The 25,357-nt window shown below is 39.3% G+C and overlaps 1 protein-coding gene across 4 annotated transcripts in view; it reads left to right on the top strand.

The window, feature by feature from the left end:
* Window positions 1-25,357, top strand: part of PRKN (parkin RBR E3 ubiquitin protein ligase) — a 1,191,290-nt gene that overhangs the window by 723,896 nt on the left and 442,037 nt on the right. For all 4 annotated transcript variants that reach the window (XM_075924581.1, XM_075924580.1, XM_075924579.1 and 1 more), the window contains one exon: window positions 22,478-22,614. In XM_075924581.1, coding sequence (XP_075780696.1) covers window positions 22,478-22,614 — 137 coding nt within the window. The remainder of the gene's footprint in view (window positions 1-22,477; window positions 22,615-25,357) is intronic.

Raw genomic sequence — 25,357 nt, 5'->3', positions numbered from 1 at the left:
TTCAATGTGCTGAATTCATGACAAAGTAACTCTGTGTGGCTATCCTATCTCAGTAACCCTAGAAAAGTCATAGTGTAGCAAGTATTCAGCCGATCCTACAGCCAGTAATTTGTAAGACGATAAACACTTTTTTTCTTTAAAGAAGATAGATATCATCTCAGTGTGGTACACACTTCTGAGATTAGTTTGCTTGCAAGTCATAAAGAATGTGCTAAAGAGTATAATGGGTATTTGGATGACTTACAGTATTTCTGTGTGTGTCATTTAAAATCTCACTAGACAGTAAGGCTGCTGCTATTCTTTGTGAAATATAATAAAAATATCTACCTTCGGCCACTGCCATTGCCTTTGAGCCACCTTATCTCTTAGAGGTTTGATGGCAGAGGTCATTATATAAATCAAATGAAATGAAGGTCTTTTTAATATGCTAAACTAGACTGCCTATTTGCCACATTAACAAAAAGAATATAATACTGTTGCATAGCAAAGCCAAAAAAAAAAAAAAAATCCAAGCGATGCTCTACTCATCCTTTTGAATGTTAGTAATAAGCTTTCTGAATCTTCTTTGCACTCATTTTTGTTCATGTATGTATGTGCTGTGTAGCAACCCATTTATTCATTTTCCACTGTGCTGGGGCTTACATCACTGTCGTATTAGTCTAAGCAGAATGGAACAGATTGTTTATTTTGGTTTAGCTCCGCTTCAGGCTGTAACATCAGATGTAGCTCCTAGAGTGACAAATTCCAATTGCAGTGTCACAGATTAAACAAGGGTACAAAGGAGCCCTGCAAGCATTTTATTCCTCATGGGAGGGAAAGGATCCTGTCTGTTTCTGTTCACTGAAATTATTGAATGGTGCACGACCCCTACATAAACAAAACAAAAGCCCCTTCTTTTCATCAGGGTGAATACTCTTCAGCCATCAAAAATATGTTGGCATTTTCAGGGTTAAGATGCCCCCCTTTTATTAATTAATTAGCATGGCTCTTTAATGTTTTTACCAAAATATAGTAATATAAACTTTTTTACTGTCCTATCACACACTGATCCTGTCTGCGTATTTCACCTAGAAAATTATTGATTTCATTTTCCATGGTTTCCAATGTGATTATATACTCTCTCCATTCTGGAACTCTAATATCTTTAGATAACATTTGAAGATATTTCTTCCCAGATGCAAACATGTTAGTTCTGTCTCTCATAGCTACACTTTCTGGCTTTGAAATGTCCATGATTGATAAAGAGAATGATCTTTTACAATATAAATTGGCTATGTAAATAACTAGCCAATATTAAAAGAAAAATACTTAAATTGGATTAAATGGTTTAGAGCAGTGTATCTCAACCTTTTCAGGTTGATGGTTTTGACCACCTCCAACTTGATACGGATATTTTATTTTCTTTGCTTTAGAATTGTAATAATATTTTCAGTTCTGTGCAATCCCCTGATTACCTTTTGTGACCTTCCTGTGGTCATAACCCACTTGTTGAGAAAATTGCCTTAGGGGTGTGAGTACAGAGTTGGAACTTCGCGATGTCTGTTCTGATATCACATCAGTCTTTTACACTGTTCTCCATCAACTTCACTTGTACTATTTCTGATGAATGCTAAAGTAAGCAAGATGAGAACCAAGCATCTAGGTTTCACATATGAATCTTCACAAGATTTCTTTGACACTCTTCTGTAGCTGATTAAGAACATGTCCTTCACAGCTTGTTGCATATTTTGTATTTGGGAAAATCTTTGAAGTACTGCCAGACTATTTGTTGTTTTTTAAGATTAACAAAACATGTAGGCTATGTCTACACTCGCGGCTTCTTGCGCAAGTAATATGCAAATGAGAATATGCATGAAATATTGCCGAGCCTCATTTGCATATCTAATGAGCCACCATTTTTTTCAAAAGAGGCTCTCGCACAAGAAGGAGCGTCTACACTGCCCCTTCTTGCGCAAGAAAAGCCCTCTTGCGCAATGCTGTTCTTCCTGAAAAATAATAGGTGTAACAGCATTGCGCAAGAGGGTTTTTCTTGCACAAGAAGGGGCAGTGTAGACGCTCCTTCTTGCGCAAGACCCTCGTCTGAAAAAAACGGTGGCTCGTTAGGTATGCAAATGAGGCTCGACGATATTCCACGCTTAGCCTCATTTACATATTACTCGCGCAAGAAGCCGTGAGTGTAGACATAGCCGTAGATGGTGGTATGAGCCCTCGGATGTGGGTCATCTGAAGAAGTGGGCAGTGGCCACAAAGCTCATGATACCATCAACGTTTGTTAGTCCTTAAAGTGCTACCAGACTATTTGTTGGTTTTTTAAGTTTTTCCTGTTACAGACTAACTCAGCTACCCCTCTGAAGCTTTTGTATTTTGGATTAGACCTAAAGAATGAGGTCCAGTATACCATGTGTAGACATTAAAAATGAAGAGCTTTTTTCCTAAGAGCAGTTGCAACAGTGTTAGTGGCTCAAGTCTCTTTCCCCTATGCACAGTATTCTCTAAATGAGACATTTATTTTTTAATATAAAGTTATCTGATATTTTATATTAAAAACAGAGTTTTTTGCTGGATAATTGACTTTTAAATGAAGATGTTCATGTTGCTCAAAAACAATCCTTTGGTGCCATAAATGATATGTTAACATAATTTAATCCCACAATGCCAGTAATTGTCTTTCTGGTAATTGTGGGTTTTGTACCATACACACAGACTCCAGAATTAGGAAAACAGGTTGAATGTACACTATAATTTCACTTGTGTGGTGGTGGTTTGCACTGCAGTCAGACTTCTGCTTTCCAAAATGTCTTGTCTAGCACAGGATGACAAATGCAGTCTGCTGCTCAGATTGGAAATGGCAGCTGGGATCAGACAGAGTGGCCAGGGACAGATCTTGAAAAGGAAAAGAGGAAATGTCCTTAAGCTGAAGGTTTGCTGGAAGAAAGGGAAGTTAAATGAAGCAGCTTTCATCACAGGTGGCACTTCACTTCAGAGGTGGCAGAAGTACCTGCTAAAAGCATTGTGTATTTCAACAGATGATTAAAGAAACACATTTTAAAGATAGAATCAAATATATGAAGCAACATTTTACATGTCCGTGGGATGCCTCTTTAAGTAGAAAGGATGGTTGTTGTCCTTCCTTACTGCTCTATGTCAATACTGGAAGAGTGTTTGGAGGACATACAAAGTATTCATTATTTATAGTTTAGTAGAGTTCTCACCTTTGTACTGTATTTCCAAAATGTTTCCTGTATTGCATACTTGAAGTTATGAAAATCAGGCTATCTCAACAGAAACAAGGGATTTTTTTCTGCTGTCAGCTGGCATGTCTAGGTTTTTTGGGGGTTTATTTCTTTAGCAGTTATGTTCACAGAGTGCAGGATACAGATATTTTTACACTTCTGTCACTTTATGTTTGACTTTAAAAGGGCTATGTGAGGAAGAATTGGAGGATATGTAAGTAGCTGACATGTCATATGCACTTGGAAATGTGTCTTGAATACTAACAATGTTGCTTCTAATCTGATAAACTTCACCCCTAATAACAAGGCTGCCTGAAGTGAGGCCAACTCTCAAATAAAGAACCTCAAATAAAAGGTCCTTTGCTCAGGTTCACTGAAATCCTGTGTAGGCACTATTTATAAAAATCTATGCTGTTTCAGTGCTCAAATCATTAGATGTAGTGTGGTGATTTAAAATGCTAGAAGGTTACAGAGTTTTGGGATGCTATAAGACATAGGAAATGTTTTATCCTGATCTATGAAAGTGTGATAAGGCTGGTGGGCGGGGGAAGAGTGTGTGTGAGAGAGTTGCTCCCTTTTACATGTATTGTTTAGAAAGAGAGGCCAAACATACTGACTGAACATATTCCTGTAAAGTTAGCTAATTTGAGAGGGTAAGGGAAATATGATTATGGCATAATTGCATTTATAATTAGGGATATGTGAACCAGTTTGGATAAGAATCAGCCTGAACTGTCTCAAAAATTAGAAGCAAACATTTTTATGGTTTGATGATGTTGGGTAATTTAGTATCATTGGGCCAACCACCTGTCTGTTTTCCAAATTCCATTTTGGGTCAAAGTAGCTCCAGAAGTATCTGCAGAGTTCACTAGCTGTGAAGCTTCCTTTGACACAGACAGTACATTTTGAAAAAGGGTCTCTTGGAGCTATGGGAGGACTTGGGGAATGAAAAAAGTAGAAAAGGAGGTGGTTCTGCTGGAGGAAAAAAGGGCAAAAGTGAGGTATAAAGGAGGGAGATTGAAAAAAGGAATCAGGAAAAAAATTTGGATATATTCATATACCTTTTGACTAAAGGTTCTATCCTGGCCTAAGGGGGTTGAACTGAACCAAATTTTTGAACTATGAGTGTTTTGCTTTTGTCACTAAGAGGAAACTTGTATTTTCAGAGAGAACTGTTGCCTGCATTCCATACGTAGTAGTGCTAATAAAGTTCAGATGAAATTTTAAACTGGCCACATTACTATGCCTATCTCATGGAGCTGGAAGGGACCTTGAGAGGTCATTGAGTCCAGTCCCCTGCCTTCACGGCAGGATCAAGCACCATCCCTGACAGATTTGCCCCAGATCCCTAAATGGTCCCTTGAAGATTGAGCTCACAACCCTGGGTTTAGTAGGCCAGTGCTCAAACCACTGAGCTATCCCTCCTCCCATACATTGTGCTTACATGTGATGTGAATGTGCAGAACCCATAAATACCCATACTGTAGGGCTAATTGCTTGTGTACACAGGGATTCATATAAATGTACTGGGAGTTTTTGGATATCTACCTTTTACAACATGGTTAATGAAAACAAGTAAAGGGGTGTAGAGATCTTTATTAGTTTAAATTGTTACAGCCTATTTCTAGGAGATCAAGATGCCTTTTTCACTCATAGGATAGGCTGTTCATCACTTGCTCTGTGAACAGTTTTTGAAGTTTACATTATCAATCACTGACCTTTCTCTTCAAACTGCACCAGCTTCATGAGTCATTCACACATTTCCTTTATGCCTATTAATATGTCACTAATTCTGGGGCTGATGCAGAGACTAAGTCTCATTGGCTGACAACTTTCTCCTACAAGTAAGTGACCACGCTCATTTTTTTAGATCTTTTGACTATTCTTGATGCCATTGATTCTGAGACACCATTACCCTGAATGTTTAACTAGACAGGCTACAAAGAATCATGATTGATTGACTGGTTCTTTCTTTTCCCCGTGAGAGAAAGAGGAGAGGAGATGGGGCTTGGGAGGTTGCTCATTTTCCTTTGGAACTTTCTCATGTGGGATACTTACAAAATTGTGTATTGTCATCTCATTTGTTCCACAAATTCAATATATGAAGTCACTGGAAAAGAGGGGAAGATGTTTAGGGCTAATGATATTACATTCTTTGGGTCAATTTTGCTCTCTTATATGGTTTACTTCTATGTAAATCCATTGACTTTCACTGAGTTTCTCCTGACTTACACCAGTGTAGGTGAAAGGAGATTCAGACTCCAATACAGAGTTCTTATTTTCCTAACATCTGACCAATTTAGGGGCTTGCATAAGAGTAAACTGGTTGAAGTTTCCAAGGTAAATGGAGACCCCAGTGGATGTAGGGAGGCATTTGGAGGAGATGAGTGTTGCATAATCTGCTTCTGTTACCTTAGAATTATGTTTTCCTATATTAGTTGATTTGGCACTATTTGGACCAAATACAGCTGTTGTACTTTCAGGTTTTTCTCCCCTCCTTTCCCCCCCCCCCCGTGCTATTTAGCGAGGAGTGTCAGAGATTGCAGCTATATGCACCTCATTAGAGTGATCACTGCATTAGACTTCCGCAGACCATTTGTTGGGTTTTTTTCACAGAATGTTATGACTCTCCTACTTAGTAGTGTTCCTTGTGTAGAACGTAAATATTTATACTGTTTCCTGCCCTGGCTATGAGTTTTTGTGTGTGTGTATTTTAAGATGTTAATTTTATTCTAGGAACCCTTGTATGATTTGGCTCGTTTATTATAGAAATGTCTTCTTTACACACATAGTAGCCCTACCTTCCCTCAGATGATGAAAGTTTGCTTACTGTCTCTGGATTAGAAATCTTGGGTTCTGAAGGCATGGGCTGGAATTAACTCTAGCATCTGCTTGCCTCATAGATCTGTTAAAATCCTGAATAATTGGTGTGTGTCTTGCTGAATGCATTGTTTCTGAGCTTTTTCTTTGGTAGGAATTCTATTTAAGTCCTCTTTTTTTTATTTCTGTTATTTAAAAACTGATTTTTTAAAAATGCCGTGTGTGTAACTTGGGTACGTCTTTCACAAATACAGTGAAGCACACTTACAGACACAAAAGTGGATTTTGTGTGTTCAACTGTTGTGAATTTTGTAGATGAAATTTAGCCAGCTGCGTATGAATATTATCCCTTTAAGTATACAGGACAATATTGTGTTTTACAAAGGAATACATCTTTCTCAAGAATGTGACTAAACATTAGTTATTTGAGAATGTTTATAGCTATATCTTGCTACGTTGTAATCAATGGGAATTTAGCTTTTGATTTCAATAGAAGCAGAATTGGATCCTGTTATGTAAGCAAGTGGCAAGTATTGCCTCTTATGCTAGTCAGAGTAGCATATTGTATGTTTTTGTCTGTGTTCCTGCTCTGAAACAATGTGCTGTGCAGTTATGTTGTGTAATCAATTGCTGTTTTCTGGAGTGTTATCACTCTGCAGTAGAGAGAGACTGGAGCACTGGATCAGGTACAAGATTGGAGGCCTCAACCAAAGACTACGAACCAAAGTCAGGCCATGTATTATTAAAGTAAATGTTTACACGTTCACTGTCCAGTACATGAACTTGGCAACGTTGTTGTTAGTTCCATATTGTGGACCTGGGTAATAAACCTTATCAAGTGCCTTTGTCTCTAAATCATGCCTGTGGCCTTTGTGAATAACATCATGGTCTGCTAAATTAACATTCCACGCTATTTACTAATAACATTTGAAGCTTCAAGGATAGAAGCACTGAGCAGTTACTGAGGCAATGACATTCCAGCCCTCAGCTCTTAACATTGGGTAGTATTATCAAGGTCTTCTAAAACTGATACCTCCACAGAGCAGCACAGTACACTGAAAGAACACACTGTCTGTCTGTCTGTCTGTCTGTCTGTCTGTCTGTCAAGACAAGCAAATTATTTAAGTGTCTTTGGGAGAGGAAGTTTCTGCCAGTCTTTGCCTTTCATGAATCAAAAATGTATGTTGTGACCATCTCTATAGAAATGACTGGATGGAATGCAATAAGCCAGTCTCCTTCAGTGAGAATAAATCACTGCTTTGAACTATTTTTCAAAATAACTGTAATGACACTGAGAGCAGGATGCGTAGCTTCAAACAAGCATTGTGCTGCCATTAACCTTATCTGCTGATGGCATTTGCGTAGTTGTGTGTGTTCTATAGCTGAGCAATGCCTCTATCTACCACTGCAGAACTTCAAGGATTTGTGCATTACCATTAGAAATCTCTATCTTCATAAAGGACTAGGAAAAATAGTTTATAGATTTTAAAAGATGTTAGAAATATTTGAAAATTAAATATTAGGTGAAACAAAATACAGGACTATGTAGCACTTTAAAGACTAACAAGATGGTTTATTAGGTGATGAGCTTTTGTGGGCCAGACCCACTTTCTCATATCAAATAGTGGAAGAAAATTGTCACAACCATATATACCAAATATTAGGTGCACACAGTAATTTCCCTTCAGAATATTTCTTTAAATTTATTAGTATAATAACCAATCTGTATAGTGTAGAAATTATGAAAGACATATTGATAGATGTGCACATCTAAATGATATGGCAAATTCTAAGGTCTTTGTTTCCCGATTCACCATTAGGAACTCGGAGGTCCTTTTTTTTCCCCATCAAGCAAAAGACTCTAATACAGAATCATAAACTTCTAATGGTAATTGTGCATTACAGCTTATAGGTAAAATGTTATCAAACGTGGCATCTCTGTCAAATCTCAGAGAGATAGCCGCATTAGTCTGTTTCGGCAAAAACAACAGAGTGTCCTGTGGCACCTTAAAGACTAATGCATTTATTAGGGTATAAACTTTCATAGACTGCAGCTTACTTCATAAGATTCTTAAAGTGAACAAAAAACCCTCATGAAAGCTTATGCCCTAAAAAATGTATTAGTCTTTAAGGTTATACAGGTCTCCTTATTGTTTCTGTCAAATCTGGATCTTCCTCAAAGAGACTGTAGAATTAGACCACCCAAGATTATAATCTTTACATCCTAGCATCTCAAAGTCTTCAATGAGCCTTTGTATAAATTTAAGTAATTCAGTGTACTGATTTGTGCTATGAGAGAGTCTGGATTTTTTTTTCTGGGGGGGAGCTGTTAGTTTAACAGGCACTATCTGGAGATTCAAAATTCTGCTTATGTATCCTCCTTTTACTTTATTAAAATGATGAAATATGCAGTTTGGTTTTGTCTAGGCAAAACCTTAATCCCCAAGGTTATTTTGAAGTGTCATATAAATTTAAAAATGAAAACTCTACATACCTGGGTTTATTTTAAAGAAAGAGAAAATGTGTGCAACTCCTTTAGATAATGCCTTTTTAATGTATAGTAGCTTTAGAAAGATACTAGCAGTAAATTTGTCTTCAATTTTTATTGTAGGTCAGAGCTTTGATACATATGCATAGTATTTTTAAAGTACAAATCAAGATAGTAAGATATGTAAATGCCAATTGAGATCACATAAATAAATAAAAGCATATATCAGGCTAAAGTACAATTGCTACACATTGTACCCAAACTAATTTAAGAAAAATAAGTAAGATAATTTCAATTTTACGATTTAAAGCAAAACGGAATATCCTATCACCTAGATTCCCAGGCAACTTTTGGTAAATTCCTTTATAAATAGAATAAAATATAAAGAACTTTAATTTATTTTAGGCCCTATTCTACATCCTGAAATCAAACTGCCTAAATAACTGTATTGGTTACCGTATGACTATTCATATGAAGAAATGCTGCAGGTTCAAACCTTTATAGGGGAGTTGATTTGCTTTGTCCCATATTTTAAATAAACTTGAATACTAGATAAGGGTTCAATTTTATTGTTCTGGTTAAGTCTCTTGGCAAGACTGTGCCTTGGCTCTTTGCAGGGGATTATGGGGATTTAATAACTCCATTCCACTCCCCGACATTCATGACTCAGAAACAGACTGGAAGAACAGGATCTTCTCCCCTCCTGTGAGCAAATGGGTGGATAGGGATGAGGAGAAGGCAGAACTCCCGCATACTCTCCTCCTTTCCCATGTGTCTCAGTTGGTCAGGCAGGAGGTGAAGTTGTAACACCCTTTTCATAGTTGTTGCAATTGATTTCTTTCCCTGTGCAAAAAAGGAACAGGAGAGAGATTATGTCTATCTGAGTCTCAATTTGTTCCCTGGATTTTTCCAGGAGTAGTATACATGACACCCATAATCAGGTTTGAGCCCAAAGGCTCTATCTCTAGCCCTTTCTTTGGTAATATACCCTTTCAGTTTGGTTGCCATTTTAGAAATTTACTTTTAATGGAAGATTTTTTTTATAGTCTGCTTACTGCCTGATCAACCAAAGAGAATGTGCAGCCTGATATTTGATATTTACAAGGCAGTTTCCTAGATAGTGTCCCATATTTTAAGTGAGTATTATTGATTATTTTGTCAGAATTTCATCTAGTCTGTTTGGCTCACTGTTGTCTTTTTCTTTCCTTGTTGGTTAGCAGTGTATGTTACCAACCCTAGCTTGTAAGTGCATGTTAAGTACATCCAGCTGTGGTGAGGGTACTTTCATGAGGAAACAGAAAACGGACTAGCTTATCATTAATAAATGCCTGTTTACGTCTCTGCAGCTTTTGATACATATTTATCTTTCCTTTTCTCCACTCTAGGTAGGATTGATACAAAATTTTTATGTGAAGTGCAACTTCTGTGGTTAGGCCAGGCTACTACCTATTAGAAAGGAGAGGCTATAGTGGAGTAATTAATATTTTTTAGTCAGGAAATGACATCTTTATTCTGAGGGAACTGCTGAAAAGAAGAAAAACAGAATCTTTGTGTTCAGCAACAGTCATAGTTATTGTGGTTATTTTAAGGGTGCCTTGAGCTTGCATATATATAAGGATGGACAAATATTGAAATATAGTTACGCACACTTCCTCCCAAATTAATAATGTAATACTGTGCGACCCACTGCCACAGCACCTTCTGCTGGTCACTTGGGAATTAGCTCAGCTTGGCGCTGGAGCACCCTCTTGTGGTGGATGTCACCTGCTGTTCCTGCCTTAGTGATCTGTCTACTGACTTTGATCTTTATCTGCTCAGGTTTAGCACCCTTTCTCTTGATACTTTATATAGAGAGGTGGGGGAAGGGACGCAACAGAGCATCTTTTTCTCCCTGCCCCTTCCTTTCTCCTATTTATTTTGAGTTTTGTTATCCCCTAGTCATAACTCCGGTCATCTGAAGAAGTGGGCTGTGCCCACGAAAGCTCATGATACCATTTACATGTTTTGTTAGTCTATAAAGTGCTGCCAGACCATTCGCTTGCTGGTTTTTTCTGTAACAGACTAACTCAGCTATCCCCTGAAGCTCCGGTTACATGTTTGTCTGTTAATAGCTCCACCACTTTACATTTGGACCCGCATCCCTCTCAGACTGTGGTGCGCTTCCCTCAGGGTACTGCCCCGTGACAGTGCCCCCACGCTCTAGGGTCCTCTCCCTCAGGAAATCCCAACCCATGTACCCATCTTGCCTTAGTTACCCTACTGCCAGCCATCATCTAAGCCCCTTACCCAATAGGCAGACTACAGTCTGAAATGGCCACTCATCATAGGCCAGGGGGTGTGGACCTGATGCCTTCTCCTGTTCTGGCTGCTCTTCTGCCATCCTAGTACTGCCTGGGCCCCTGTAGCTGGGCCTCAGCCTGGGGTTTATTCAGACTTGAGCTCTCCTGGCTTATGCTGCATTCCCCCCGCACTGCTCTGTTCCAGGTACCTCCTAGCAGGCAGCTAGACCTTCTCCCTCCAGAGCTGGAGTGCCAGTGTTTTCAGCTGGACCAGCCATCTCTTTTATACAGTTCCCATGGGCTCTGATTGGGTGCCACAAACCTTCTCATGGTTGGCTCCTAGTCACAGCCTTCTCCCAGGGCTATTTTAACTCTTTTTATTCTGGAGCGGGGTAACCATCCTGCTATAAGGCAATATTTAAGAAGCAGAGTGGTGGTCAATGAGGTACAGTTTTTCTGAATCACAAGTGTTTAAAGTGGTGAACGTTACTAAGATAGGAAGGACTCGTACACCTCTTTAAAGACTATTAGCTTTGTTCCCCCTAAAGGCCATGTTATTACTCTTGGAGCAAACCCCATGCAGTAGGTATTTGTATGTTTAAAAAAAAAAGTTGAAGCTTTTGATCTTCCCTGTGTGGAGGCAAGAACCAACTTGAGTTCCTTGTAAAATAGTGGTTCTGTTTTTCTTCCATTGTGTGTGTGTATCCTTGCTCTCCAAAGCACCATATGTGTTCAGAGCCTTTCAATGCTTCTCCAAAAGGACTTTTCACATTATATTGCTGCTCTCACCTTGTCTCCTCTCCTCATGCTTCAGCTCCTGACTGACGTCATGATACGATCCAAACCAGTTCTTGATCTGTCTCCTTCAATCCTGTCAGTCATCCTTTTCTTCCATCGATTCAGGTATTTTCCTCTGCTGTTCAAGAAAGCCACCGTGATGTTTTAAAATACTATATAAAGGAACATGTACTACTGATCTTCTCTCACAATATGACTGATTTGTAAATTACTCTGTCCTATTGATGACATGCTGCTCACCAGGAAGAGTGGCACCTGAACAACATTCTGCTCATACTAATGGATTATGGAGAAGTTTCTTCTCTGGTTGATATGGTAGCAATTTCTCTTTTGAGAGAGCAGCTGCTGCAGCATCACTCCCCTTTCTGTGACATGAAAGGAATTCAAGGATGTCATCACTACAGTGGTTAGGGTGTTGCTTTGACATGCCACCCTCCCCAGCTTGTAAAAAGGTTTGTGCTTTTGTCACTCTTCAGAATGGGGCTGTTTCAGGCAGGTCCAAGCAAGCAGTTTCGACAAGCAGTGATGATCATCCTTTCCACATGTTCATAGGACTTACAGAAACTTCACAGCTGAGTTGCTTGCAGCTATGCTCAGAGCAGGGTCTACACAAAACCCTGATGCTTTGCACTATGTCTTTTATTTACCTGTCCCTTGTATTCTGGTTTCTTATTGTAAGGCTCTTCATGGGTGCTGGTATTCTGGCACTGGTCTCTGTTAGTTAAAAGAGCATAAAATGGGGTCCTGGTCTAGGCACTATAATTGTTTAACCGTCATACTTTCACTTTATGTAGATATGTCCTTGATTGGCTAGGGAGGAAAATGCAGAATTGTTAGGTATACAAGGGAGAATTATACTGAGATTTTTTTTCGTGCTCTCTTTGGGTGTGTCTAGACTACATGCCTCCTTCGACGGAGGCATGTAGATTAGCCAGATCGGAAGAGGGAAATGAAGCCGCGATTAAAATAATCGCGGCTTCATTTAAATTTAAATGGCTGCCCCGATCTGCCGATCAGCTGTTTGTCGGCAGATCGGGGGAGTCTGGACGCGATGCCCCGACAAAGAAGCCTTTCTTCATCGACACAGGTAAACCTGGTTTCACGAGGCTTACCTGTGTCGATGAAGAAAGGCTTCTTTGTTGGGGCATCGCGTCCAGACTCCCCCGATCTGCCGACAAACAGCTGATCGGCAGATCGGGGCAGCCATTTAAATTTAAATGAAGCCGCGATTATTTTAATCGCGGCTTCATTTCCCTCTTCCGATCTGGCTAATCTACATGCCTCCGTCGAAGGAGGCATGTAGTCTAGACACACCCTACGTCATTGTTCCTCTTACCTTGTAAGGTCTTGGCTCCCACTTCATGTGCCTAGACCTGATGTAAGTTCCTAGTTGTCTGCATTGTTGCTCACAGGTTGCTGTCTGCAGCTGCTGGGTCATGGAGTCTGCTTTAATGCTTGCTTCTTGACCTTACTGTTTATTGTACATGTAATAGGAGATCACTCGCATGCAGGAATGATTTGTAACACTGTTTATCTCTGTCTGCTGCCAAGCGTTAAGTAGTTTGAACATAAAAACAATTTCATTATTTTAAAATAAATCTTTAGAAATAGTTGCCTTGTTTCGTATGGAATTATTTTTCTTAGTAAGAAAATGTTGTAATTTACATTTATCTATTATTGTGATGGCGCTATAAGACACTTTAAATTGATTCATTGATTGAAGTAGTCTGGAATGGGCTAAGTCTCGAATTTATGAATTATATGTGATTTTATTAAAAGTCAGATTTTGTATAATCTTTGCATGTGTAAAAGGAATATATTAGTTTTTGTATACAGTTCCAAGAGAAAGCTATGATGAGTGAATCATTTGTTGTATTAAGTTTTTAATTACTGTGATGTCCTACAGACACAGAGTTAAGATTGTTTTGGTGCCGGGTTATAGAGAATATTTCTTGTTAATGACTAGTGTACATGTAAATGAAGTGCACTTTTAGGACAGTGTCAGAATTGTATATGTAGCCATAGCTTGTGATTTCTATCATTCTAATTTTTGAGTGGGTATTTTAGTGATTGTCTTTTCTGGAATGGTACTTCCCTGTAAGGTAAGAATGTTTATTTTGAAACAGTACGGTGATCCAATTACCAGTAAAAATGATTTTATGTACTTACATGATAAGTCTTTGAAGGCTGAAAAGAATTGTCAAAATAAAAGAATCAGTTAGAAACTCATGAGCATTTTATAAATCTAGCCATGGATAAATGCCATGATGTAGTGATGAGTCTTCAGACAAATAAATACATAAATAAATCCCACATGGCAATTTTTGTTTCACTGAATGTAAAACCAAAAAGTCAGCCATACAGACATCTGCTGCTATTTTTACTAATACAGTAAAACTCCAATAGTCCGGCATCCAGTCGGCACTCCTGATAGTCAGGCATCAAAATGGCAAGAACCTAGTGAATGAGCTTCAGCAAAAAATGAGTCACAAGGCAGCAGCGGCAGCAGCTGAACTGAACGAAACTGTACCGGACTGTGTCAGTCTGCCACTGGCATTGTGTGACGCTGGACAGTGCTTGTGTTTTCTCCAGTTGTTTTGACTTATATTTTGAATACTTTTGCCCATCGGTATGTAGTAATAGCGTCAAAGGTGAATGAAGGTGCTAGTGGTAAGAAAAGTGTAAAAAGGAAGCATGTAACACTGACATTGAACCAGAAATTGGAGATTATAAAGATGCTAGAAAGAGGCATAAAACGGGACACTATCATGAGTGAATTTAACATTGGATCTTCAACGATCTATGACATAAAGAAACAGAAAGATAAGTTGCGAGCATTTGTTGCCGAAAGTGAAGCTCCTACTAAACGTACCGAGGTACAGCAAACTCTGAAAATGCCTAAGATGGCTCAGCTGGATGAGGCTTTAAGTAGTTTAGTGCAAAGTGTTCTGAAGGTAAGCCCATTCCTGGGCCAATGCTCATAGAAAAAACAAAACAATTTCACAGTGAAATGAACATTAGTGAATCATGTCTGCCAATCACATGGCCGCTGACGAGTATAGTGCTATTTTTGTGTGATTGGTGGAGGAACATGGTTTGTCGCCTTCTCGAATGTACAATGCCGATGAAATTGGGCTCTTACGATGTTGTTTGCTAAACTCTACTCTGGTTGTTCGTGGTGAAAAGGCTGCTCATGGCTTCAAAATGAACAAAGACTGCATTACAGTTCTCATATGCGTGAATGCGTCTGGCACGCATAAGCTTAAGCTTTTTGTTGTAGGGAAGTACAAAAAGCCTAGGGCCTTAAACTCTTACGAGTTTGCCAGTGATTTACAAGGCACGGGGGAATGCTTGAATGATGGCAGAAATCTTTAAGGATTTTTTTAATTATTTTGTGTCGCAGTTAAGGAGAATTTTAGAAGGAGGCGGGGGGGGGGGTCTATCGGAGTATAGTAAAGCTGTTATTTTGCTCAGTAACTGTTGAGCGCATCCACCCGCTTCGGAGCTTGTTAGCGGAAATATTTTTGCTACATATTTGCCAGAGAATGTGACATCTTTGATCCAACCTATGGATCAAGGCGTGATACAGAACTTTAAGTATTTCTACAGAGAATCTTTTGTCCAAAAGCTGGTAAACTCAGACTGCAGTGTTTCTGAATTTCAATCCGAATTCAACCTTAAGGAACTATGTATGTGGTTACATTGTCTTGGAAAGACGTAAAAAAGGCTACTCTATGAAAATGTTGGATGAAACTTTGTCCTAGCATCATGTTTTGTGGTGATTCTTCCAATGAAGACGAATTTTGTGGCGCTAATGTTAGGCCGAAGCACATTAGTGACATATAAAAAATAATTGAAAATGTTCCTGAGAAGAATGCTGTTGCAAAGCTCACAGAAAATGAGATTGAACAATAGCTTGATATGGACAAAGATGAACCAGTCGTAGAAATTTTGAGTGATGCTACTATCATTGAAAGTGTTCTGAATCCACAAAAATCTCAAGAAGAAGAAGAGGAAGTGACGGAGAGAGCAAAATATACCTGGCGAGAAGTAACTGATTTTATTTCCAAACTCGTTGAATTTGCAGAGATTTGCAGCCAATATAATGCAGCTGAAGTGATGAACCTTCATATTATTCTGAATAACTTTTATACTAAGAAGTCGCAGTCCTCTATGCAAGCTGATCTCAGGGATATGTTTGCAAGGGTACAGAAGATAGTTTAACCTTTGTCTTCACCACCACCATCACTAGAGCCTATTGTTGTTGATACCCCCATGGAAACAGAGGAGAATATTGATAACCCAGATGATAACCTGGATGATAAAGCACGGGTTTCATCAGATGATGAGTAGTTGTGCAGCATGGTAAATAAACAAAATTAGATTAGTGTTTTGTTTAAGTTCATTTTTTTTAGTGTTTAAGTGAATAATTTACAGACTGTATTAGTGTTGAAGTGTATATTTTTTGTGTTTAAATGAATAAAGTGCTGTATTAAGTGATTAGCCAGTGCTGCACACTACTGTACATAGTATCCCCTGCTTTCTGTATTCAAAGGCTTCATAACAATAATGGTGAGTACTGTACTGTACATTTATTCTTTCATTCAATGACTAAATTTATGCATTACAGTATGTACAATAAAAAGGGTTAAAAACACTTTATATACGGTATATACTGTGTGTGTGTGTGTGTGTGTGTATATATATATATATATGCAGGGCTTGACAAACGGCAGCGAAAACTGCTCACCAGCCCCGTACTGAGCATGCACGAGAGCTGCATTGTGCATGCACTCTCCACAAATGAACTGGGCACGTGGCTGAAATCTACTCACCACGGGCGAGTAGATTTTATAGTTTGTTGAGCCCTGTGTGTGTGTGTGTGTGTGTGTGTGTGTCCACACACACACACACAGGGCTTGCCGAACTGCGGTGAGCCTCACTGGACAGCCGCGATGTCCGGCAATCTGCACATGCGCAGATCACCTGAAGCCGGCTCTTCCGGGTTGCAATCTACTCACCACGGGCAAGTAGATTGTATTATTTGTCGAGCCCTGTGTGTGTGTGTGTGTGTGTGTGTGTGTGTGTGTGTGTATATATATACATATATATATATATATATATATATATATATATATATATATATATATATATATAAAAAACCACCTTATAGTACCTCCTGATAGTCTGGCATATTTCATAATCCGGCACTATCTAGGTCCCAAAGGACCAGATTATCGGAAGTCTACAGTATTTGGTTAAGATTTTGATACAATATTGTGAAAAATCCAAATGTCGACCTAAAAATGACCCCCGGGGATTTTTCACAGATTCTGTCAACAGGTTTTTCCCCCCACAAATTTCTACTGTCTTCATCTACATCCCCCTGACTCCAAATCGGCTGTTCACTTTTTCTTCTTTTCTGTTTGTTTTTCAGAGACTGATAGATGGGGTATGCTGTTTAACCATAATTCATACAGTCCTTTCTCGAACTGAAGTATAAGGACTAATAGGGGAAAAAAACCCTTTTAGTCCAACGTTTTCATAAGGTGGCAGTGAAAGATACTTCATGTAATCGACTGTTCTGTCTGCAAATAATTCCTAATGCTAAGTAGCTCCTCACATTCATAGCCATTGCTCTGACTTTTAGTACATTAATAACACCTGTCATGAGATTTGGGGATATACTAGAACAATTTATTTCCCAGTGGGGTTCTTATCTAAACAAGATCAGTCTTCATATCTTTCTCCATTTAGCTGGCATTCTATAGCAATGTATCTTGTATTATCTGTGTCTTGCTGTTTCTCAGTTTTGGTGGGGGTTAGGAGGGCAGCATATACAGAACAGAAAACAGCTGCAACAGGATCACTGTTGTGCTACACAGCATTTCCCTACTAAGCAGAAACCATTTTATGTTAAATCTCTTTTCTGTTTTCTTGAATTAATGCACAGTGCTAACTTTGTTATTGTGCTAAGATCCCATGGTTCCTCTGCATTACAGAGTTGAGGTATTCTGGATCTTTTCAATGTTCAGTGTTAGATTTTCCTTTTTTAAAAGTGGTGATATTCCTAATAGTTGGTATGAGGGGTCGTATGATGGAACATTCACCCCACACTAGTCTTCGGGGAGTTAAAATAGGCAAGAACAAACAATTGTTCATAGTCTGCACCTGTAGGGGAGCTAGGATCCAAGGAAACTTAACTGGAAATGAAGCTCACCTGCACAAAAGCAGCTGGGGCTTCTATAAAGCCAGGGAGCTGGCAGCAGGGAAGAGGGCCATATAGTCAGAGGCCTGCAGCGATACTACCTGATACAAGGTGGAGGGAGGGGGTGGTACCTGTAATAGATAAGTGGCATAGGAAGCAGTTGAAGGAAAGAGCAGTAAGGACTGTGCAGGTGAAGATCTGAAATGCTGATTTGACTGATCCTGGATTGGAACTCAGGGTAGAAGGTGGACCTGAGTTCCCTTACACGGGGCAGCCTATTTGGGGACTGCCAGAGACTGTTTGAAGGGAGGTTTTGATGATCATGTGGAATGCAGTAGAATTTCCTGTGACTTGGGAATGGGATTAAGCCAGGAAAATGAAAGCACTACAGCATTGGGAACATGAGAGAAGCCATGGAGTAAGAGAGCAAGGGCTGAATAACCTCAGGGGCATGAGACCATGTGGTAAGTTAATCATTAATCCCCAGATGGGCCTCTAGGAGGCGCCAGAGTGGTAAGAGTGCCTCCTGTGACAGGCATGTTACTCCCATGCTGCTAAGAATATCTCTTTTGTAGATTGTTTTCATGAAGTTGTAACTCAACCCAACTACTGAATACTTTCTAAGGAATATATTATTTCAGATTTACTTTATTGATATTAGAAAATACTTGTATTCCACACACTCCACTGAACTCACTTTGGATTTTTTATGTCAGAGGAATTATGTCTGGGGAAAAATGAACAAAAACTAAGGGAATTATGTTTCTAGAAAATCTCCAGTTAGGGTGAAAATGTGACAATAAGGACTTTATTTTCATCAATACCATAACAGAGATCCTTTGCCTCCTTCTACAGACCTAGAAGATAACGTTAGATGGTATCAATAATTTAACAAATAGATTTAGGGCCAAGAAGCCTCATTACAATGTATTCTAAGAATTGTAACTGTCCTAATTTCCCCTGCTTCTTAAGTTAAGTAAATGCTCTACCTGAGGCTGGAGCCTCATTTAATCAGACCCAAGTGCAGTTTTAAGGATTATTCTAAAGGAGCATTCAGTATATTCAGCAATTACTCCATACCCTAGGCATGCCATCTCAACATGTTTATTCGTAATTTATCTAAGGAGCAAGACTTCCAGTTCAGTTTTTAACCACTTCTTAGTCCAAGAAGCACTCAGTTCTGATATAGGCTCTGTGACTTCTTGATTCTAATGGAAATGCAAATACCATCTGAACCTGGCACCAGTCCATACTATCTATATAAATAAAGGTAGTTATGAACCAAACTATTCAAGGGAATGAGGTTATGACACCAAATAATTTACACAAGTAACTGACTAGTTCACTTACAGAGTACAGTCCTGTTGGTCACAATTTTGTATACATTTATATAAAAATTAGATTTGCATGAATGTTGGATTGCCTTCTGAGATTATATACAAGATACACTTTGCACTGTTTACACTTGTGGTCTGATTTTTTTTAATGTTTCTCTAATTTTACTGGACTTCCCATGTAGATCTCTCACACACATACTACCCACCTTCCCTCTGAAGCCTGAGAAAGTGAGTTGCAGCTCTAGTGATCTTCCACCTAACTTGGCAAACACTCACATACTAAAGTAGTGGGCACCAGCAACAGAACCCCTAAAAGGAAAAGGTCTACCATGGTATTCTCTGGCTGAGAATCTTACATGATCCACCTTCCTAGGAAAGAGAGTCTCTGAGGTGTCTACCTTTTCCACAGTTTTGGCAAGTGTCCCTATATCCAAATAAAGACCTAATAGGTGCTGTTCTAGCTCTTTCTTTTTATTTTGGGATTAGGCAGAGTTAGAGAGGCACGGATCAACACCTCAATCTGGCTGGCAGCTGTCTTTGTATAGTTATTATTTATTATATTCAGAACAGCAAGTGGGCAAGTAATAAGGATTAGTAACAGGGCGGTTTTATTTAATTCGGCTTTTAAGCTGCTTTACTCAATAAAATCCTTTAAAACACTGAGCTTATATTTTTAAAGCTACCAATACACTACCATGTATGTGACTCTGCAGCTTACTTTCAGGAAAGATTAAACATTTATATACCGTATCTGAAATTATTATTGATTACATTTTGCTGTTGTAGACCTATTTTGAAGATACGGTAATTTAGGGTTTCAGTGTTAGATGGGAAGTGGGTTCAAACTGTTTTGTGGCAGAAATTACAAAAGCTATAGCAGTGTTGCCAACCCATGCAATTTTTATCACAAATGTCACAATATTTATTAGGGTTTCTTCTTAAGCCCCAGCTCCTGGGGATAGGGGAATCAGTGAAAAAATCTTGCCTTTTTTTAAAGTAAATTTTTAGTATTTTGTAATTAAAGAGAAATGCTCGAAAATGTGTTCCAAGCACACCAGAGAAGCTTTAAAAACCCCCACCAAACATCTCCCTTGAAAAAGACCCTCCAGAAAGCAAACAGAAATAACATTTTTTCATGATTTGCATGGTAATATTCTAATTGGGTGTGGGGGCTGCTTCATGATTATTTGAGTGCTTGGGGGTGGGAAATACTGCTGAGGGGCCAAAGACACGCAAGAGGTAGTATACAATCCATAAATAGGGAACTACCTTATCTAAGGACATAGTTATCACAGTTTCAAGGTAACTGTGTTTCCCCCCTCCATAGTCCATTTCACCAGTGCCTAGTCAGGTCTCAGATCCCTACATGTTACTTAGCTGTGGGCGGGGACCAGGGCTGGCCTTACCATGAGGTAAACTGAGGTGGCCGCCTCAGGTGCCAGACTGTCGGGGTGGGAAGGGGGTCGCCACTTAGACCCAGCGTGTAGAAAATTGTGTCTGCTGCTGGTGCATATGTATTCTCTCTGCTCTAGATGCACAGAGAGGGTAGAGTGCTGAGCTGGAGGAAGGAGGGCACAAGAGACATAACAGGTAGGCAGGAGAAAAGGTGGCATGGGGGTGTCATTTGAGCTCCCCTCCTCAGGTGCCAAAATGTTGTGGGTCGGCCCTGGCGGGGACATTTGACCCACTTCCTTCTGCCTGGGGAGAAGGTTTAAGGTTGCACAGCTTCCTGACTTACACTATGATATCCCCAGCAAGACATTCTGCCTCACCACTCATTCCTATATGTTGCTTTCTTTTCAAGGGCTCTGAATAGTGTTTTTGTCAGCCATTACAGCCCTTTCTAAGCAAACACATGTTTTGTATTATGGCAATAGTATTGCAGAAGAAACCTAGAAAAAACAATATGTTGCTATATGCCTGCTAAAATCTTACCAGTCAGTCTTCAGGGGCCATTGTTTTTCCTACTCTTGCCCAAGAGTGGGGCTCTTCATGGACACAAAGTCCTGTCCATTTTCTGGATCCTAAAGAAGCCCAGAAGTGAATTCAAGATCATCCTTTTATACCAAGTCGTTTGTTTATTTCTTTGACTCTGGAAAACTCAGCCTGAAACAGTATATGCAAAACACCCCATGGGTTGGAATCTGTCTTGAGTTGTTTAGTCTCAGTGACTTGCCTTAATCACCTATCACTGTTGCTTCATTCTTAGAGGAGCTCCTATTGAGTGGAATGGGATGCAGTCACACAAAAAACAGTCATAAATGTAATATGGTGGTCTACCAATTCACTGCATATGGTTGCAATATCTGCAACAGTTGTTAGTCAGAATTGACAATGAAGGTAGATCAACCAAAGGATGACTTTAGTGAACTTATGTTAATAGTCTCAGAATTGTATTGTTGCTATTCAGGAGACTATTGTTAATGATTTCTGTGGATGGAAGTGAAGATGAGATGGAATATATATTTCTGTGTTTGTGGAGAGTGGGTTTTTAAAATCTATATCATGCTGTAGAAAATATTAATTGTAAGATATTCAGGCTCTAGCCTGTAGGGGAGGCATAATATGATTATTAATGTTTCTGCTATTATATACATTTTAGGGTACTCATTTGAGATATTAATCCTTGGAATGATTGTTCACACTCCTATGTTTGAATCCTATGAGGAGCGTTGGGGATGCTTCTGATTAGACCGCAGCAGCTATGTTTGCTGTGTGTGCAGTTTCTGAGGCCTTGCCACTGGAAGAAGCTGCTGCCACTAAATTGTCCTGAGTATTCTCCTACTGCATTTCCATAAGTGTTCTGCCTGCCTCTGAACTCTACATGAACATTTATTCTAATCATGGTTATTAGTGCAGTGTCATTGCTAGCATGTGGCAGTGGCCAGTAATGCTACTACAAGACCAGCCCTCCTTTTCATCATGTGAACTCTTTCAGATACTTTCTTTAGCCTATTTCTTAGATTCTCTCTTCCCAATCCCATTTCTACTTCTCTACACTAACCTCTTGGTTCTCCTGTATATGGTCTTACTTTGTTCAAGAGAAAGTTGTCTGTAGGAATTGTCTTTATTTTTCTTTGCCTATTTGCTCCATCACCTTCAAATTTCTAGCTAAAGTCTATCTTGTCCCTCTTGCCTCTGACTCATTTTCTTCTTTAAATCTCTTCAAAATGTTATGCTGACATATGATTCTATATAATTAGTTATTAATAATTCTGGAAGTGAATTCTTAAATTAAAGTATTTTGGAATAGTTGGTCTACACAGCACTGGATACAATAATATAGTATTGCATTGTTCTGGATATTTTTGCAGAAGCCCTGTGCTGGTGTTCCAGTGCTTGCACCGCCATGTCATTTGCCTAGACTGCTTCCATTTATACTGTGTGACTATGCTGAATGATCGCAAGTTCATCCATGACCCTGTGCTTGGCTACTCTCTCCCATGTGTTGGTAAGTTTGGGTGAGTGGGTGGGTTGGTTGACTGATTTTAAATCATTCTTCCCCTAACCAGGAGGAAAAAAATACTGTTGATTTCAAATCAAGTTGTAGAGTTTTGTGTGTGTTACCTTTTAAATACATCTGTGGAATTATAATGTGTATTGTTTCATCTGATGGGAAATATTTTTATTATTAAAATAGCCCTTCTTGCTTTGCATGTGATCTGGCTCTGGAGTATTTAAAGTTCATTTCTTTTGTGAACAAATGCATACATTTTTCACATTAGTATGTCATCATCCTAAAGCTAAAGGATAAGTGTGATAAGCTGCTACTTAAAAAAAAAAAAAAAAAAAAAAAAAAAAACCTTTGACTTCTTCATGTCTTATTTAGAGTCAAATAAGACGTTAACTTTATTGACCTATCTTCAAGTGCTAATAAGAAAAGTACTGAAATAAGAATTTCAAATAGCTTTTCAGTTGGTGAAGTTATCTCTATTAATTGCCGGTACATAGAATGAAATACAGATCACCAAAGAAGTTGTAACATTATCTACCATACCTGACCAGGAAGTGAAATTTGGATTATGTAGAACAGGAAGATTTATGTTGTATCTCAAAGATCTGTTTTGATAGATTCAACTTTTTGTCTCTGATCTATCACACTGTCAAATGGAAAGTAAGTATCTTATAAAGTTGGTGTGCAGGACTTCAGTAGAATTTATTTTGTAAATTACCTTCCCTTCACTTTACAAGCTGCAAGTCAAATGGATTTGCCTTCACTGTTAGAGTGAATAGCTAATAACAGATGGAAGAATAATTGTGGACATTTCTTATCAGAGCACCATGTTCTATCTAAGGGCTTGCCACAAAGATATTATTAAATATACCAGAATTAAAAACAATTTGATTATCTGTATTTACAGCTGCTTTTAATTATTTCAGTAGCATCTTAGAAATGGCCACAAGTTCACATTTCATGACACTTCATATGCTGCTTATATTTTTAGCCAGGCTTCATTTTAAACGTGGTAACCTCATTTTCTATTATTTTGTGAAATGGTATGTTGCATAAAAGGTTTCCTTTTCTTCATTCCTCTATAAATAAGATATGTAGAGCATGTTGGTTAAGATGATTTGTTCTCCTCTGTGTTCCTTCCTTGGTTTTTATCATAATGTCTGTATATTCAGTATGTCTCTGTCTTCCTGCCTCTTCTCCCTTTCCCAAAAAATAATCAGTTCTCTGCCCCACATACAAATTAATCACGTGTTTTTCCTCTTCCTCTCTTTGTTCATCAGTCCGCTTACAAGTATTTTCATTTGTTCCCAAAAGAAAATAATTTCCTCAGTAGCTGCCCTTCAGACCAATAGCAGCCAAGTTAGCCCTCAATCAGATGTCTTACTCCTGTAGCACTTCCCCCAATTCACGCCTGATATTCTCACCTGATCACTCTTCAGCTTTGCTCCTACCTGCATCGTATGTATGTATGTATTATAGAATCCTAATGTTGGAACGACATCAGGAGGTCATCAAGTTCCTGCTAAAAATAGGACCAATCCCAACTTTGTCAAGCCGAGCCTTAAAAACTTCTAGGCAGGGAGATTCCACCACCTCCCTAAAGAACCTGTTCCAGTACTTTACCACCCTTCTAGTGAAATAGTTTTTCCTAATATCCAACCTAGACCTCCCCCACTGTGACTTGAGATCATTGCGCCTCATTCTGCCATCTGTCACTACTGACAACAGCCTCTCTCCATCCTCTTTGGAACACCCCCTTCAAAGGCTGCTATCAAATCCTTCCTAAATCCTCTTTTCTGAATACTAAATAAGCCCATATCCCTCAGCCTGTCCTCATTAGTCATATGCTCCAGCCCCCTAATAATTTTTGTTGCCCTCCACTGGACTTGTTCTAGTGTGACCACATCCTTTCTGCAATGGGAGGCCAGATTTGGCCTCACCAGTGCTGAATAAAGAGGAATAATCACTTCTCTAGATCTGTTGGCAATACTCCTAATGCACCCTATTATGTTGTTAGCTTTCTTGGCTACGAGGGCACACTATTGACTCATATCCAGCTTCTCATCCACTGTAATCCCCGGGTCCTTTTCTGCAGAACTGCTTCTTATCCAGTCAGTCCTGAGTCTGAAGCAGTGTTTGAGATTCTTCCATCCTGAGTATAAGTCTCTGAACTTGTCCTTGTTAAACGTCAGATTTCTTTTGATCCAATCCTCCAATTTATGTGGATCACTCTGGATCCTAACCCTGCCATCCAGTGTATCTACTTCTCCCCCTTGCTGAAAACTTGCTAAGGGTGCAATCCATCACCTCAGCCAGGACATTAATAAAGATGTTGAATAAAACCTTCCCCAGAACTGACTAAGGATGTTAAAATTAGCTTATTTTAGTAATTGAGTAGTCTCAACTGCTAAATTACTCAATAGCGTAAGGCAGCCAGTTCAGTCCTGGCTCACACTGGGACCAAACTCCACTGCAGCTCTGCGATTTAAAACGCAGCAGAAGCCGAGCAGCCTCCCCCCATCTGCTACTGCATTTTATATTGCAGGTTGGCAGCAGGGTTTGGTCCCAACGCAAACTGGGACTGAGCCAGGCTGCCTGCCCAGATGGTATCAGCCCCCGTCTGTGGTGCCTGGCCTCAGACAAGGGCTGCTGCCCCCTTCTCATAGATCACTTTCCTCTCTTCCAAGTGCCTCTGATAGAGGCAGTGGTGGGGGTGGAGATGGTGCTGGGGGGAACCAGC

This window comes from Pelodiscus sinensis, chromosome 3 (genome assembly GCF_049634645.1).
Source record: "Pelodiscus sinensis isolate JC-2024 chromosome 3, ASM4963464v1, whole genome shotgun sequence".
NCBI lineage: Eukaryota > Metazoa > Chordata > Testudines > Trionychidae > Pelodiscus > Pelodiscus sinensis.
Note: the sequence above shows the minus strand (reverse complement) of the source record. Positions and strands in the feature narration are given on the sequence as shown.